We start from the raw sequence: 14,086 nt of genomic DNA, 5'->3' as shown, positions 1-14,086 counted from the left end.
TGAGACATGCCCTGGTAACTTGCAATAAACCAGAATCAGCCGATCTAAGTGTATGGATGTAACAAATCAGATAGGTACAGTGGAGCCTGATTATGATTTATAGACAAAAAATTACATTTTAAAATCAATTCTATATTTGACTGGCAGCCAATGCAATGAGATCAAAACTGGCGTAATAGACTCATGTTTACGCTTCCCACAAAGAAGCCGAGCCGCTGCATTCTGAACCAACTGCAGACGTGAAACACATGACCGAGGAGCACCGATATACAATGAGTTGCAGTAATCCAATCGAGATGTTACAAAAGCATGCATAACCATTTCAAGCTTCTTTAGAGACAAAAAATGTTGGTTTGCCGAATTAACTACTAGCATTTTTTCCAATGAACATGAAGCTGAACTTTTGAGTTTAAAACTGCTCAAAAAGTCCATAACTTGTATAAAATAACAAATGAGAGCCGCTGAGAAACAACCAAATTGTAACATAATATTCAGGGTCAACTATGGTAGACTTGTTACATTCAGTGGATTTACAATCTTGCAGCATTTTCTATTGTTTGGACATCTAGAAGCCTCCCATTCTTCCTAACAGACATTTAATCAGCAATTAGCATATCGATGAGAATAAAATCAATACTGTAAGGAACGTCATGTTTCTATAGGCTGTAAATCTGAGGAAATAGAGGTATCCGTTCATCTCTGCGGTCATTACCTGTTTTAAATCCCAATGACACAGCATTTCTGAGGACAAACACTGCAGTGTTTGCAACATTTACACTTCATCTACAAAGCAAAACAGAATTTGAAGAAAACAGCCCTTCATCTGTATGAAGAAGAGAGGAAGGACACAGCCGAGGAGAGTTAAGAGGAATAGAGATTTCATTTCATTCCCTAATTCTCCAATTTGGACTTTGAAGTTCAATGCAGTAGGAGCTTAAGAGACATCTGAACTTTTGGGATCTTATGTAATACTCAATGAATATTCTGAGCACAACACACTGAATCTCATTTTAAGAACTATATGGCGGATGTCTGAAGCCATATTAAAAATACAGGGTTGAAATATTAAATTTAAACCTGAATATAAACAGAAAGTTTATTAAACTGAAAATTATTTATATTACAAGTACATTATTAATATTATAAATATAAAATTAAAATGTATATCAATTCTTGAACTCAACTTTTTACTCAAATTGTTATTATATATTATATTAAGTAATTTAATAATTTGTAATAAAAAAATGGCATGAAATTTTAAAGGATTAGTCCACTTTTAAATAAAATTTTCCTGATAATTTACTCACCCCCATGTCATCCAAGATGTTCATGTCTTTCTTTCATCAGTCAAAAAGAAATTGAGGTTTTTGATGAAAACATTCCAGGTTTATTCTCCTTATAATGGACTTCAATGGGCACCAAACAGTTGAAGGTCAAAATTACAGTTTCAGTGCAGCTTCAAAGGGCTTTAAACGATACCAGACGAGGAATAAGTCATATGTCTTACGCCTTCCCTATTCTACTTATGGAAAAAAATGAAACTGGTGCCGCGTTCGTTCCATAAATAGAATAGGGAAGGTGTACGACATACAGCGTAAGCGTTTTGAAGAATGCGGAAAGCGAAAGTATGTTCAAGGCGATAATTTGTGTTTATAAAGCATATACAGTTGTATTTTTTTAGAAAATGAGCAATCATTTTGCTAGATAAAACCCTTATTCCTCGTCTGGTATCGTTTAAAGCCCTTTGAAGCTGTACTGAAACTGTCATTTTGACCTTCAACCGTCTGGAGGCCATTGAAGTCCACTATAAGGAGAAAAATCCTGGAATGTTTTCCTCAAAAACCTTAATTTCTTTTTGACTGATGAAAGAAAGACATGAACATCTTGGATGACATGGGGGTGAGTAAATTACCAAGAAAATTTGATTTGAAAGTGAACTAATCCTTTAAGGAAATTTATTTAAATTTTTCAACTCACCTTACACAAATTGTTAATATAATACGATATACTAAAGAAAGATGTCAAATGAGGATGTTGATGAACATTGCATACACGTAATCTTTAAGTACTGTGCTCATATTAATCATGTCGCATGTCTCTCTGTACCTGCAGGTATCCGTTCCTGGGACATCAATGTGTCAGAATGTGACCTGGACCAACAACTACAGCTTTTCATAACCAGACATTCCGCCCAGTTCTCAGCCGAGGTCAGAGGTCAGTCCAATTGAAAGGGTGACATCTAGATGAAGATAAACTCTATAAAAAGATAGCTCAAAGCTAAGTAAACACTTACATGGTTAAAAGGATAGGTCACCCAAAAATGAAAATTTACATCATTTACAGATCTCGACCCCCATTGACTGCTATAGTATTTTTTTTCCTACTATGGTAGTCAATGGGGGGCGAAATCTGTTGTTAACATAGAGGTATTCATAGAGGTTTGCAACAACTTAAGGGGGAGTGAATGATGACAGAATTTTCATTTTTGGGTGAACTATCCCTTTAAGACATACATTTTCCATTCATTTATGCCACACATAAATAAATATTTTCAAGGAAAAGTTGGGAATCAAGCTATTCATATACATACTGCCAGCCCAAGGTCACACTGCAGTGTTCTTGCTTACAACAAGCTCACAGATAACATGCACCGCATGCAGCCAATGCAGTGCTGAGAATCTCTCCACGGACTCCAGCATGTGTGTTTGCACGGGTGCTGCCTTCACTGTACTGCCTGGCACAGTGCTAATCAAAGAGCTGTGTCAGGAGGAGGGGAGCTGCAGAGCCAAGGCTTGACTGCTGCAGTGTGTGTGTGTAGGGCGGGACGGACCTTGATCTGTGTAGTAACTTGAGCTGAGGCACAATCATAAGGCTCAAATGTGCCTCGGACGGTATAAAAGTGATAAAAAGGCTAGCATGCTATTCATTTCCTAACTGCTGAGAAGTGCTTTACTAACCATTTTAAACCTTAAGCTGCGGTTGGAGGGGGTGAATTATACAGTACCTGGAAATTTCATGTAAATGGTAATATAATTTAGTAATGTCACCCAACCAAAAAGCTTTTTTGGTTTCGAATATATAGGCTAGTAATCACAGTCGATATTCAATAAATGATAATAAGAGTGTGCTGCAGGAATGATGTTTTTCTGTAGGCCAAAATGGGGAAAATAAGTTAGCATTTTAGTTAGCATGAGTTAGCATTTCTGGTTCCATTGTCCTGAAGTCAATGGGTTTTTGGTTAAAAGCCTGAACAGAACTGTTGCACTTCTCCTATAGTAACAAACAACAGGGGTATTTCATTCCTGAATGAATCTGTGTTTTTGAATGAATCAGTTGAGTGAATGATTCAATGACTTGCTCATACAGACTTGTGCTGCATCCTTTATACTAAGCCATAAAAGTAGGTACTCTTTTTGTGAAGAAAAGGTACATACTTTAGAGTGTGTAGCAAAAGAGTACACAAGCTTTGGGACATACTATTGCGCCTTAAACGGTTGCTGTCTGTCGCATCCTGTCACTATAAACAGGCCTGTCAATCATCTTGTCACAGTTAAAATCCTCCATCCTCCTCCATTTCATTTCCTCAAAGAGAAATGCAGTGGCACGTTGATCTGCCAGTTGCATGTCTTTCATGCGGAGAACTCTCTTCATATTAATGCATAATGATGCATTTAAAAGTTAATAGCCAAACGGATCTTTTTTGCAGATGAAATATAACACTGATAACATTTAATGAATATTTTTTATCAGGTTAAACTTTGATTATTAGTCACTCAAACCTTTATCTAAACCTCTCACTGTCGGTCGCACATATCCACCATATTGTGTAGTTTTTTAACACTTACTTTTGTTTGTAATTCTGAACCGAATCCTCATCCAAAGCGCAATTTGTTGTGGCCAATATTATCCTTTAGAGTGTGCACTGATCCACACTTCAAAAAACGACTGGAAATAGACCATTGACATACTCTTTTCAACATTCTATGCTTTGGGACACACTTATTCTAATCTCACATACTGTTTAGGATGGATAATATGGACATTTGGATGCAGGGTCATTTTGTTCCTGAATGAATCAGTGTTTGAACGAATCACTTCTATGACTCACTCACAAAGACAGTCATTTTTTGCCACCTATTGCCAAGAAAATGTTTTGCAAAGTGTTTTCTAAGTTTTTTAAGCATTTTTTTGTTAATTTTATTGCAAGCTCGGCAAAAATCATAAGTCTGACAGCCTAGAATATTAATAGCACACCTCTCCTCAATAAGCAACACTATCTGAGGAAGATACATGTCTGTAGCAGAATGTGAATTATGTGCCAAAGTTAAATGCTTACTAGGGTTAGAACAAAAGAGCACCACTAATAAACTGCAATGGCACAAAAAAATGGATCAAATAGTGCTTGGGAGGTGGAGAGATGCCCTCTGACCCTGCTGAAGGGCGTGATGTGTGCTTAGATTAGATTGTGATGACTGGTCTGTGGGGTGATATATGGTTAACACCCACTAAAGGTTGATGTCTCAGATTGTGCTTTTCTGTGGCTCTAGGTCTGTCAGACACAAGGCTCCCGGGCTGATGGTGCAAATGGGACCACAGTATTGATTCTACCCTATCATATTCAGCATGCACCTTAGCATAGATCAATGACATTCAAGCTAATGGGAGTTCAGTGTCTGTCCTAGGTCACAAATAGATTTGTTTCTATTCTGATTGACAACAAAATGGAAAATAAAGTATTGGCTAAATTAATTGCTTTGTCTAGGACTGATGGATATTTTGTGATTTTTTCGGTCATATAAGGACTTGAAGTTGAATTGTCTGTATTTTTTATTATTAAGGATATAATTCATGTTTTTCAGTTTTGAACTCAGTCCTTTCCCATCTTCTTCATAAATATAAACTGATGAGCTGCTGCCATCTAATGGATATTTTAAGTAATGCAGAACAATGTCAAAAGAGGTGTGTGTGTGTGTGTATATATATATATATACATATATATGCTGAGAAAGTCAATTATGTGACGGGTAATTTTTTTGGCCTTAATATATGACAGTCAAAGTATGTAAGGTAGTACATCTAGGTCTTTTTTATTGAATCCAAAAGGTTTTAATTATATTTTGCTACATATTTTAAAAATTACCTCTATATGTCATTTGGTCTAACCGTCCAAAGGCCAATACAGCCATTTCATTTGTGATTAAAATATGTTAAAATGTAATAAATGTATATATATTTTTTTCTGGCATGATTTTATAACATCATATATCAACATAGTGCAAAATGGTATTAAAATTATGTGTAGAAGTCGTTGCTTTGTTATGAGAAAGAATGATGTCCGGAAAAATTAATTTAATTTATGTCATTCGGAGTAACCAATATAAAGGGACCATTTTGGATCAAGTCATGCGGTCAATATCATGTGACAGGATGTGACATCATTCAGACACCTGCAAAGGACCACATGGTCGTGAAGCAAAGTAACTAACTCTCTCTTAACTATTTGAAAAATTCATGTTTTCACTTGCTCATATGCATGTCCCGAAACATCAGGTCATTCAGTACAACCGCTATAAAACATGGAAAATGTTGTAATATTTTAAATACTTGTACTAAATATAAAATGTTTGATTGTCCTTTTGCTAGCTAGCTAGATATCAGCCTGTTAGCATTGTTTGAAAATATTGTCATTCAGTATAACCAAAAGTGTCATTCGGTAAAACCGAAATTTTGGTTAAACCGAATGACTTTTTTTGACAAATTTTGTCCATCTTGTAAAAAATGACAAATGCAGTGTTAATTAATTATAAAAATCATATAATCTCCATTTTAACACTTAATAAAACTTCAAAATTAACTATATCTCAATTATCACCTTATCACCTTATATATATATATATATATATATATATATATATATATATATATATATATATATATATATATATATGTGTGTGTGTGTGTGTGTGTGTATACATATATATTATATGAGTGTATACATGTATGTATTAGCAGACATTCCATGCACCCACATTTTCTCATTCTCATCTGTTTTGGTAAGTACTGCATGCCTGTTTTATGCCTGATTATATCCTCACAGCCCTTGGGTCTGAAATGCACTGAGAGTTACTCAGCGTTCTGAAGCCCTTTGAATAAGACAGGTGGCTAAAAGATTCTGCTGTGTCATTCTTATTATGCAGCACATTTTTATGTTCCCATCATATATATCTTAACATATTGGATAAAATATTCAACACACTAATATTAAAGATGGAAATAATATTGGTCAGGTATTGAGTTATATACATTACCATTTAAAAGTCTGGGATCAGTAAGAGTTTGTTTTTCACAATAATATTAAGCAAATGTTTAAGAAATGTTTCTTGTGCAGCAAATCAGCATATTAGAATGATTTCTGAAGGATCATGTGACACTGAAGACTGGAGTAAAGATGCTAAAAATTCAGCTTTGCGTCACAGGAATAAATTACATTTTAAAATACATTCAGATAGAAATCCTTTATTTTAAACTGTAATAATAGTTCACAATATTCCAGTTTTACTGTATTTTTGATCAAATAAATGCATCTTTTGTGAGCGCGAGACTTCTTTCACAAACATTAAAAAATCTTACCGACCCCAAACTTTTGCACAGAAGTGTATATTTTTTTAATCATAATAAATCACAATTAAGTTTATATAAGAGTGAATCACAGAATTCACTCTGGCTTAAACAAATGTTGAATTTTTTCTCATGTCCCAACTTCTAACAACCAGGAATTGACGTCTATGTTAATTAAAGAACAACAGTAACAAACATCTGTGAAATGTATGTTTATTGTAATTTTAAAAAGTTTTATTTTGTTTGAAAAAAATACAGAAATGATTTTCAGCTTGTATGTTTATGTTCAGTTATTTCACTTTAATGGCAATGAAAATATTAATTGCCATTGAAATTAACCTAAACATATGAGCTTGATAAAAATGCTCATTTTAGAAGAAAATTTCAGACAGCATTTAGACTTTTGCATCTGAAGTCTTCACACGCACACACACACACACACACATATATATATATTACACATGCACACATATATTATTTGTGTGTATATGTCTTATCTGTTAGAGTCCATCTATTTAATTGTCTTGTCATTGGTGTTAAGTAGCCTATCTGAGCTTGACCAGAGCATATTATTAAATCCTGTTATGTCTTTCTATAGAAATACTTCCCTTACAGCACAATTATATTCGTATTTTAAAAGTTAGAGTTCAAAGGTGCTGCGTAACAGGACTGATCCCTTCGATGTCTGGCAGAAACAAGAAAATATGGCATCAACAGATTATATAAAAGCGAAAACATCAGCAGGTATAACTTAAGGCCCCTCCGTCTCACAGCAGGAATGACCTCGATTAGACAGAGCCTCAGTGTCTAGAGGTTTAGCTTTTAAAACTGCGGCTGACAGGGAGGTTCAGGGCGAGGAAACGGCATGATCAGTGTTTTCATTTTTACTGAGTCACTCAACCTCCTCCTTTCGTCTTCTACTATGTTTCCATGGTGACCTGCATCTTGGCATGAGCCAAGGTGAGCGCCGACGTGAGGGGCTAATGAGTGTGTTTTGTGAGGAGAGAAGTACTAAATGCACAAGCAACAACTCTAGTTCCCCTATTTATGTGACACTATATGGATTTATGATATCTAATGTATTCTGAAAAAATTAGGTAAAATTAGAGTAATTGTTTTTACTTTGATTTTTAAGATCAGATTCTGCCATAATTGGTTTCTATTAAACTATGACTATCACTGCATTAGCTGCTGACAGGCTTCATCCCCTTGAATATCCTATTATAGAGACCAAATGAGACGTTTCAACCACTGTTATGCTCTATGAGTCAGTGGTTAAGACCGATTGTCTGCAGGCAGGAAAGTAATGGTCTGGAGAAGAATGTTCTGATATTTCTGGTCCCGTCTGATTCACAAATTCCCATTAGACTCTCTCAGAAAGTCTAGAATACCTAGAGAAAGCTGTCTTTTAGCTTTCCCATTCATGGCATCGTAGTCAAGTAAGCAGCCAAACCTTGACCTTATCTATCATTTCTGTGAATGTCCTGGTTAACAGCACCTAGCTGGCACTATATCTAGAATCTGACCCAGACATTCCCTCTCATGGTGTCTGACTCTATTATCAGTGATTTCTTTGCTAGCTTGTATGTCTCCGTGAGTCGGAAACCCCCAAAGCAGTTCTTTACAACCCCAAATACTTTTTTAAAGAGTGTTATGCTTATGCTGCTGATGTAAAGTTAGCATGCACATACAAAATCTTTACTTTCGCGGTTTAAAAATAAATAAATGAGTCATTTTCTGTAATAGTGTCACTGAGAGTGCAACAAGGTCCTCGATGTACAATTTATGGTCCCCATTTGACTTTTTCCTTTTCCTCCCAGGATACACACAAAGGAAATTGGTACTCTAGAGCTGAAGCTTCAAGCAGGACCTATTTATAATACAAGCACTGAGCCATAATTATGAATTTCACTGATGCTGAGGAGGAAGTGAACGATCACATGACTTTCAGACAGACTGATAATTAAGGCCCCGAGCCAAAACTTCATACCTCTGAAAATTTTAAAAGCACTTTATAAAGTCTAAACTGATCAGGAAAGGGCTGCTGCTCTTGACACACACACACAAAATAAAATAAATAAATAAAAATAAAAGCTCACACATACATTGTGACCTTGAGAGAATAATTGGTATTGGTAATTCACCAAATATTATTCAGCTCTGAAAATAAATTTATCCAGTTCTGGTCTGTACAATATTTGTAAGCGCTGGACAGACACAATTCCCCTCAGTTGTTTGAGCAATTTCAGCGGTCTTTTGTTTTTGACTAAAACAAAAGGCCAGTGAGACGTTCATGGCTCCGCACAGGCACTGAAATGAGGAACAAATCAAACGCTCAAGCTGATTACACAGATTTTGATTTTAGTTTTGGCTCAGACACATTTTGACTATGCAGTTTTAGGCATTTTTTATATTTTATTTTATGAATGTTACCACGATTGTGTTTCAGAGGGATTTCCTGTGAAATTGTTTACAGTGTGCTGGCCATAGAGAGGACTGTAATACATTATGGATGAAGCGCAAACAGTAAGTGAAGTGAGCAGGTACTGATACAATGAAAAAAAAGGACTTTCACAGAATTCCTGCTTTGTTACTAACCTAGACTTTGGAAATAATCACTTATTTCGGTTTATATGGAAGTGCGAAAAATTCTTTCAGATTATATATCATAGACTACTACACTACCTCAGGTGGTTGTAATGAGTGCACAATGATGGAGTACAAACAAACAGTCTTTAATAATAAATCCAAAGGAAATCACACAGAAGAATCACAATAAGTAATTGATGTTTTATTAACAAAGTTCGGGAGGAGCATGTTCAAATGATCTACCCAATCAGCATAAGAGGAGGCCAATAAATACGTAGCCGACTCACCTATGTTCCTCAACAGTTTTTTCTGCATCCCTCCACCACCCTGTCTCCTCACACTTGCCTGGTTACTATCCTAACCAAAGATACAGGGGAGTATTCTAGGTTTGGGCATCATTCCGAGCTCTGAGCCCTACCCAAGACAGCACACCAAATACACATACTCTTACTCTATCTAATCATTTGTAAGTGTGAACTCATGAATAGTATAAAAAACAATGTAAACTGAAACAACACAGGACCATGAATAGAAGAAACTAAGACAGAGACACAGACAGAGTAATCAACAGAACGAAGAACAGGTGAGGAACTAATGAGTAACCATGGAAATAAACCAGAACAAGGAACAGAATGAAACAAACCAAAACAGAACTAGAATGTAACGTGTCGTGGCACAGGCAGAGCGATGACTGACCAAGGTGGCGCCGGAGGGATGAGGAAGCCCGGTGGAGCCATAAGGATGATGGCCCCAGGTGGAGACGAGGGAGGGAGGACCCAAGGTGGAGCCGACTGGTCGGTGAGCTGAGGTGGAGTGATGAGCTCAGCAGCTGGAGACGGAGCCAGGGGATTCACTTGCCAATGTGGAGCTGGAGAATGGAAGACCTGAGGCAGATCCATGCATCAGGGTGTAGTCAACAGAGGGGAAGCCGAGGGACTGAAGGGAACCAGCGAAGGCGGGGCTGAAGGACTGGCTGTCTTTGGTAGAGGAGGTGGGAGAGGGAGGCTGGGTGGGACCATTGGAGACGCAAGACCAGCGGACATGCAGCTGGGTGGGACCAGTGGAGATGGGAGACTCAGGGGAATATCCTCTTCCACTTCCTCATATTTTCCAGAGTCCATATGCAGTTCACCCTTATTGGCGGGAGTGTGGGCGGGGCTCCATTCCATGCCCTCATACTCCACTAGCACAGCCACTGTGACAGACGGTGTTGCCGGCTCACACACCCGGTCAGACTTTCCGCCAGGCTCGGGCTCCGGTATGCTCTGGCGTCAGCACTGGTGTAGGCATCATGGCAGGCTCGCACTCCTTGTCTGCGGTGGGCTCTGGCATAGGCTCTGTGCAGGGTGTGAGAGGCGACTGGCTGGGCTCTGGGTCCAGAGTGGGCGATCGATCCGGGTATTGGGTGAGGCACGCCAGATCTAGGAAGTCCTTGGTTTTGGCCTTGAGGTTATTAGGCTCCTGCTCTAGGCAGGACTGCTGGTAAGTCATTTTCTTTTCTTTTGCTTATGTGTTCTGTCAAGTATATGGTGGTTGTAATGAACACACAATGACGAAGGAGTACAAACAGTCTGTAATAATAAATCCAAAGGGAAACACGCCAGAGAATCACAAAGTGTAATAGCATAAAGAACCACGTAAACTGAAATGACACTGAACCATGAAGAGAGGAAACTAAGGGTTTAAATAGACAGAGTAATCAACAGAACTAAGAACAGGTGAGCAACTAATGAGTAACCATGGAAACAAAATAGCTGAACGAACTCAGGCAAACCAGAACAGGGAACAGAATGAAATCAAAACCAAAACAGAACTAGAACATAACACAAGGATTCATTAATTTGATTAAAAGTGACAGTAAGAGCACCTATAATGTTATAATGTTAATGCTAAAAAATATTTATCATAATAAAATCATTTCTGAAGGATCCTGTGACAATGAAGACTGGAGTAATAATGCTGAAAATTCAGCTTTACCATCCCATGAATAAATTACATCTTACAATACAGAATAATAACAGAAAACAGTTATTTTAAATTGTAATATTTCACAATCATGCATGCAACCTGTTTTTACTGTATTTTTGATCAAATAATTGCAAGTATAAGAGACTTCCTTCAAAAATATTAAAAAACTTAATGACCCCAAACAGTATAGTGTATATACTATATTAAGATTACTGAAAAAGGTTTTTTCTTTTTCAAAAAGACATATTATAGTGTTTTAGAGCTGTTCATTCATGCAATTTGTGCTGACATCCTAAACAGTAGAGAGAGGTCAGACATGCATAATTGAGGCTGCTCAATAATTTATGATTTGGATATTGATAACACTGCAGATTCTGTTTGAGTCAAAGCACTTAAACCATAACATAAAAAATGACCTGGCACTGATTTTAGCATACTTTGTCTATATGATGTTTTTAATAAATCATTAGATGGATGCACTGGTTATGACAGTAAGTTTCCCAGAGCATTTTAAGGTAGGAAACAACATGATTCGTTACATCATTAATTACACGAATAAATAAAATACAAGAGAAAAAGAGAGGGAGGAAATAATTTATTTCACAATCACTACCCATATGAATGAAGAATACATTAAGACAGTAAACCTTCATAAATTGAGCCTTTGACTGTGAATTATGCCTGAAAAACAGATCAAAATATATCAGAGATTGTTCCACAGAGAGGAAATTGAAAATATGGCCTGTCTAACAGAATGGGCACAGAAAAAAAAACTGCACCAAAATTCAGATCTCTTATGCCATAAAGCCTCACACACATCAGTGCCTGCAGCAAACTTATTCAGGTCAAGCACACACACAAAAAAAAAAAAAAAAAAAAAGAAGAAGAAGAAGAAAAAAAACCATGAAATGATAGTGTGACATTTTTAAGGCCAAAAAACATGAGGGTTAAAGTGAATAGGCTCAGTTGTAATTTCACTTCTCAAGTTGAGAAAAATAATTGGTGATTTTGGTATTTTGGCAAATCATCTTGACCTATAAATGAACGGATATGCCACTTGAGAAGAGGTAATTGGAACAATGCCAGATATTTAACTCTGCAATTTTTTGCTAATTAAAAAAGTTTCACACATGAAAAATGCACAGAAATATTGAGAAATATCATTAAAATGATGCACATTCACATGAGATGAAGTCTCCAGACACACTGTATCAGGAGCCATTCACACAGAACGTGTTTTGCAGTGAAAAGCGCAAGATGCGGCAGTGGAGTGAGAAAAAATGCAAGGTGTCGAGATACGTTTATTAAAAGTTACTTTAACACCACGTTTTTAGAATGTCGTGTCATGATGCTGAGAAAGACTTGAGCGCAAAGGTCAAAGACGTCTGTCTAACGCACATTTACATGGAAAAACAAACTCTAAAAAAAGCTGTTTTAGGGGCTATTCACACAGAACAAGTTTTTGGGGTTAAAATGTGAGACGCAGGGCAATGGAACAAAAAAAAAAAACTTCTTTTAACATGACCGTGGCATAAAACACTGTGTCATGCGCAAAATACTGCAAAAGATGCAACGGTCAAACACATCTATCTAGCTCATGCTGTTTACATAGAAAACAAAGGAAAAGCATCACAATGGAAAGCAAAAACTTGCTCTCTGAACGGCCCCTTATTCTACATGGAGTGGGCCGTCGCCTCAAGGATGCCATATTTACATCACATGACTGGGTGTGTGATGCAGCTAACAAAGTTTCATTTATATTGCAATTTCAGGCTTTATATAGAACTTGCGTGAGGCTGGTGCAATGCAGCAGCCAGAACAGACCAATAAAACAAAGAAAATCAGTGAGACTGAACCCACAAATGCATGAAAAGGAACAAAATAAAAGATACACAGCTAAATTTCATGACAATGCATCCATGCCAATGGAGTACAAAAACCCACTGCGCTACTGGGATGAATAAATACCACCTACAATAAACGTAAGCAAAAACTCACCAGTATCTGTGCATTGTTCATCATGCTCATTAGTCATTTATTTGGTTTTCCTCAAAAACCAAGTAAGTGACTAATATGAGGCTGAATGTCAGATGTTTACAATGGGCCTACAGGTATAATGGCGTATAATACGTGACAGACGTATATAATATAATAATATAATTAATATAACAATATTAGACATGAAAGGGTTACTTGTGGTGCATTGAAAGTCACTAACTCCCCCTCCTCCCCGCCTGCCCCTCTTCTTCAGACAGTAGCTGCATCTGTAGTTTAATTGGCGGGTGGCTGCAGCCAGAGTTGCTGCAACCATCCTGCTCTTCTCGAGAACCCAAATCTGCCAACCTCACACGCTCCCGGCCCCTCCCACACACACAGCAGTGACTGCGCTCCCGAACACCCATCAGTCGCGAGACACACGACGCACTGTTAAAGTGGCCCGCATCAGCATACGGTATGTATCACTTTCTGTCATGCAGACTACTGAGACAGCGTTCTAGCATGCGATGCGGTGACTGGCGTGACTTTTACGCAGTGTCGCAGTGGTCGGGACAAAGAGTGCAGCTAAAAACAGTCAGTGACACTTTGCTTAAAAACCGACGTCGTGGAGGGTGCGTATCCTTATTTGAACTCGTATTTTGACATTATTTATGACTTTGATCGGGTAATCTGGGTTTTTGGAGCTCGCGACATACGCATAATGATGCGTTTTGGCCGCGTTCCGTGACGACGAAAGAATTAGGTAATTAAATACCCAGACAGTCGTTTAAATCTACCTGGAATTGCGACATATGTCTGGGGACGGTGTGTTCGATGAACGCCTTCCTGTGCTTTATCCAAACTAACTGGATTAAGGTGATGGACGGAGGTTGGAGAGCTCGTGCCGACAGACTAACTTTGTTGCCTTGAAGGT

General features: G+C 37.5%; 1 protein-coding gene across 1 annotated transcript in view; it reads left to right on the top strand.

The window, feature by feature from the left end:
* map1ab (microtubule-associated protein 1Ab) overlaps positions 1 to 14,086 on the top strand; it is a 43,837-nt gene that overhangs the window by 1,857 nt on the left and 27,894 nt on the right. The window contains 1 exon segment of the mRNA XM_048159651.1: positions 2,113 to 2,214. Coding sequence (XP_048015608.1) covers positions 2,113 to 2,214 — 102 coding nt within the window.

Source organism: Megalobrama amblycephala, linkage group LG15 (genome assembly GCF_018812025.1).
Source record: "Megalobrama amblycephala isolate DHTTF-2021 linkage group LG15, ASM1881202v1, whole genome shotgun sequence".
NCBI classification, from domain to species: Eukaryota; Metazoa; Chordata; class Actinopteri; order Cypriniformes; family Xenocyprididae; genus Megalobrama; species Megalobrama amblycephala.
This window is presented reverse-complemented; position numbering and strand designations above follow the sequence as displayed.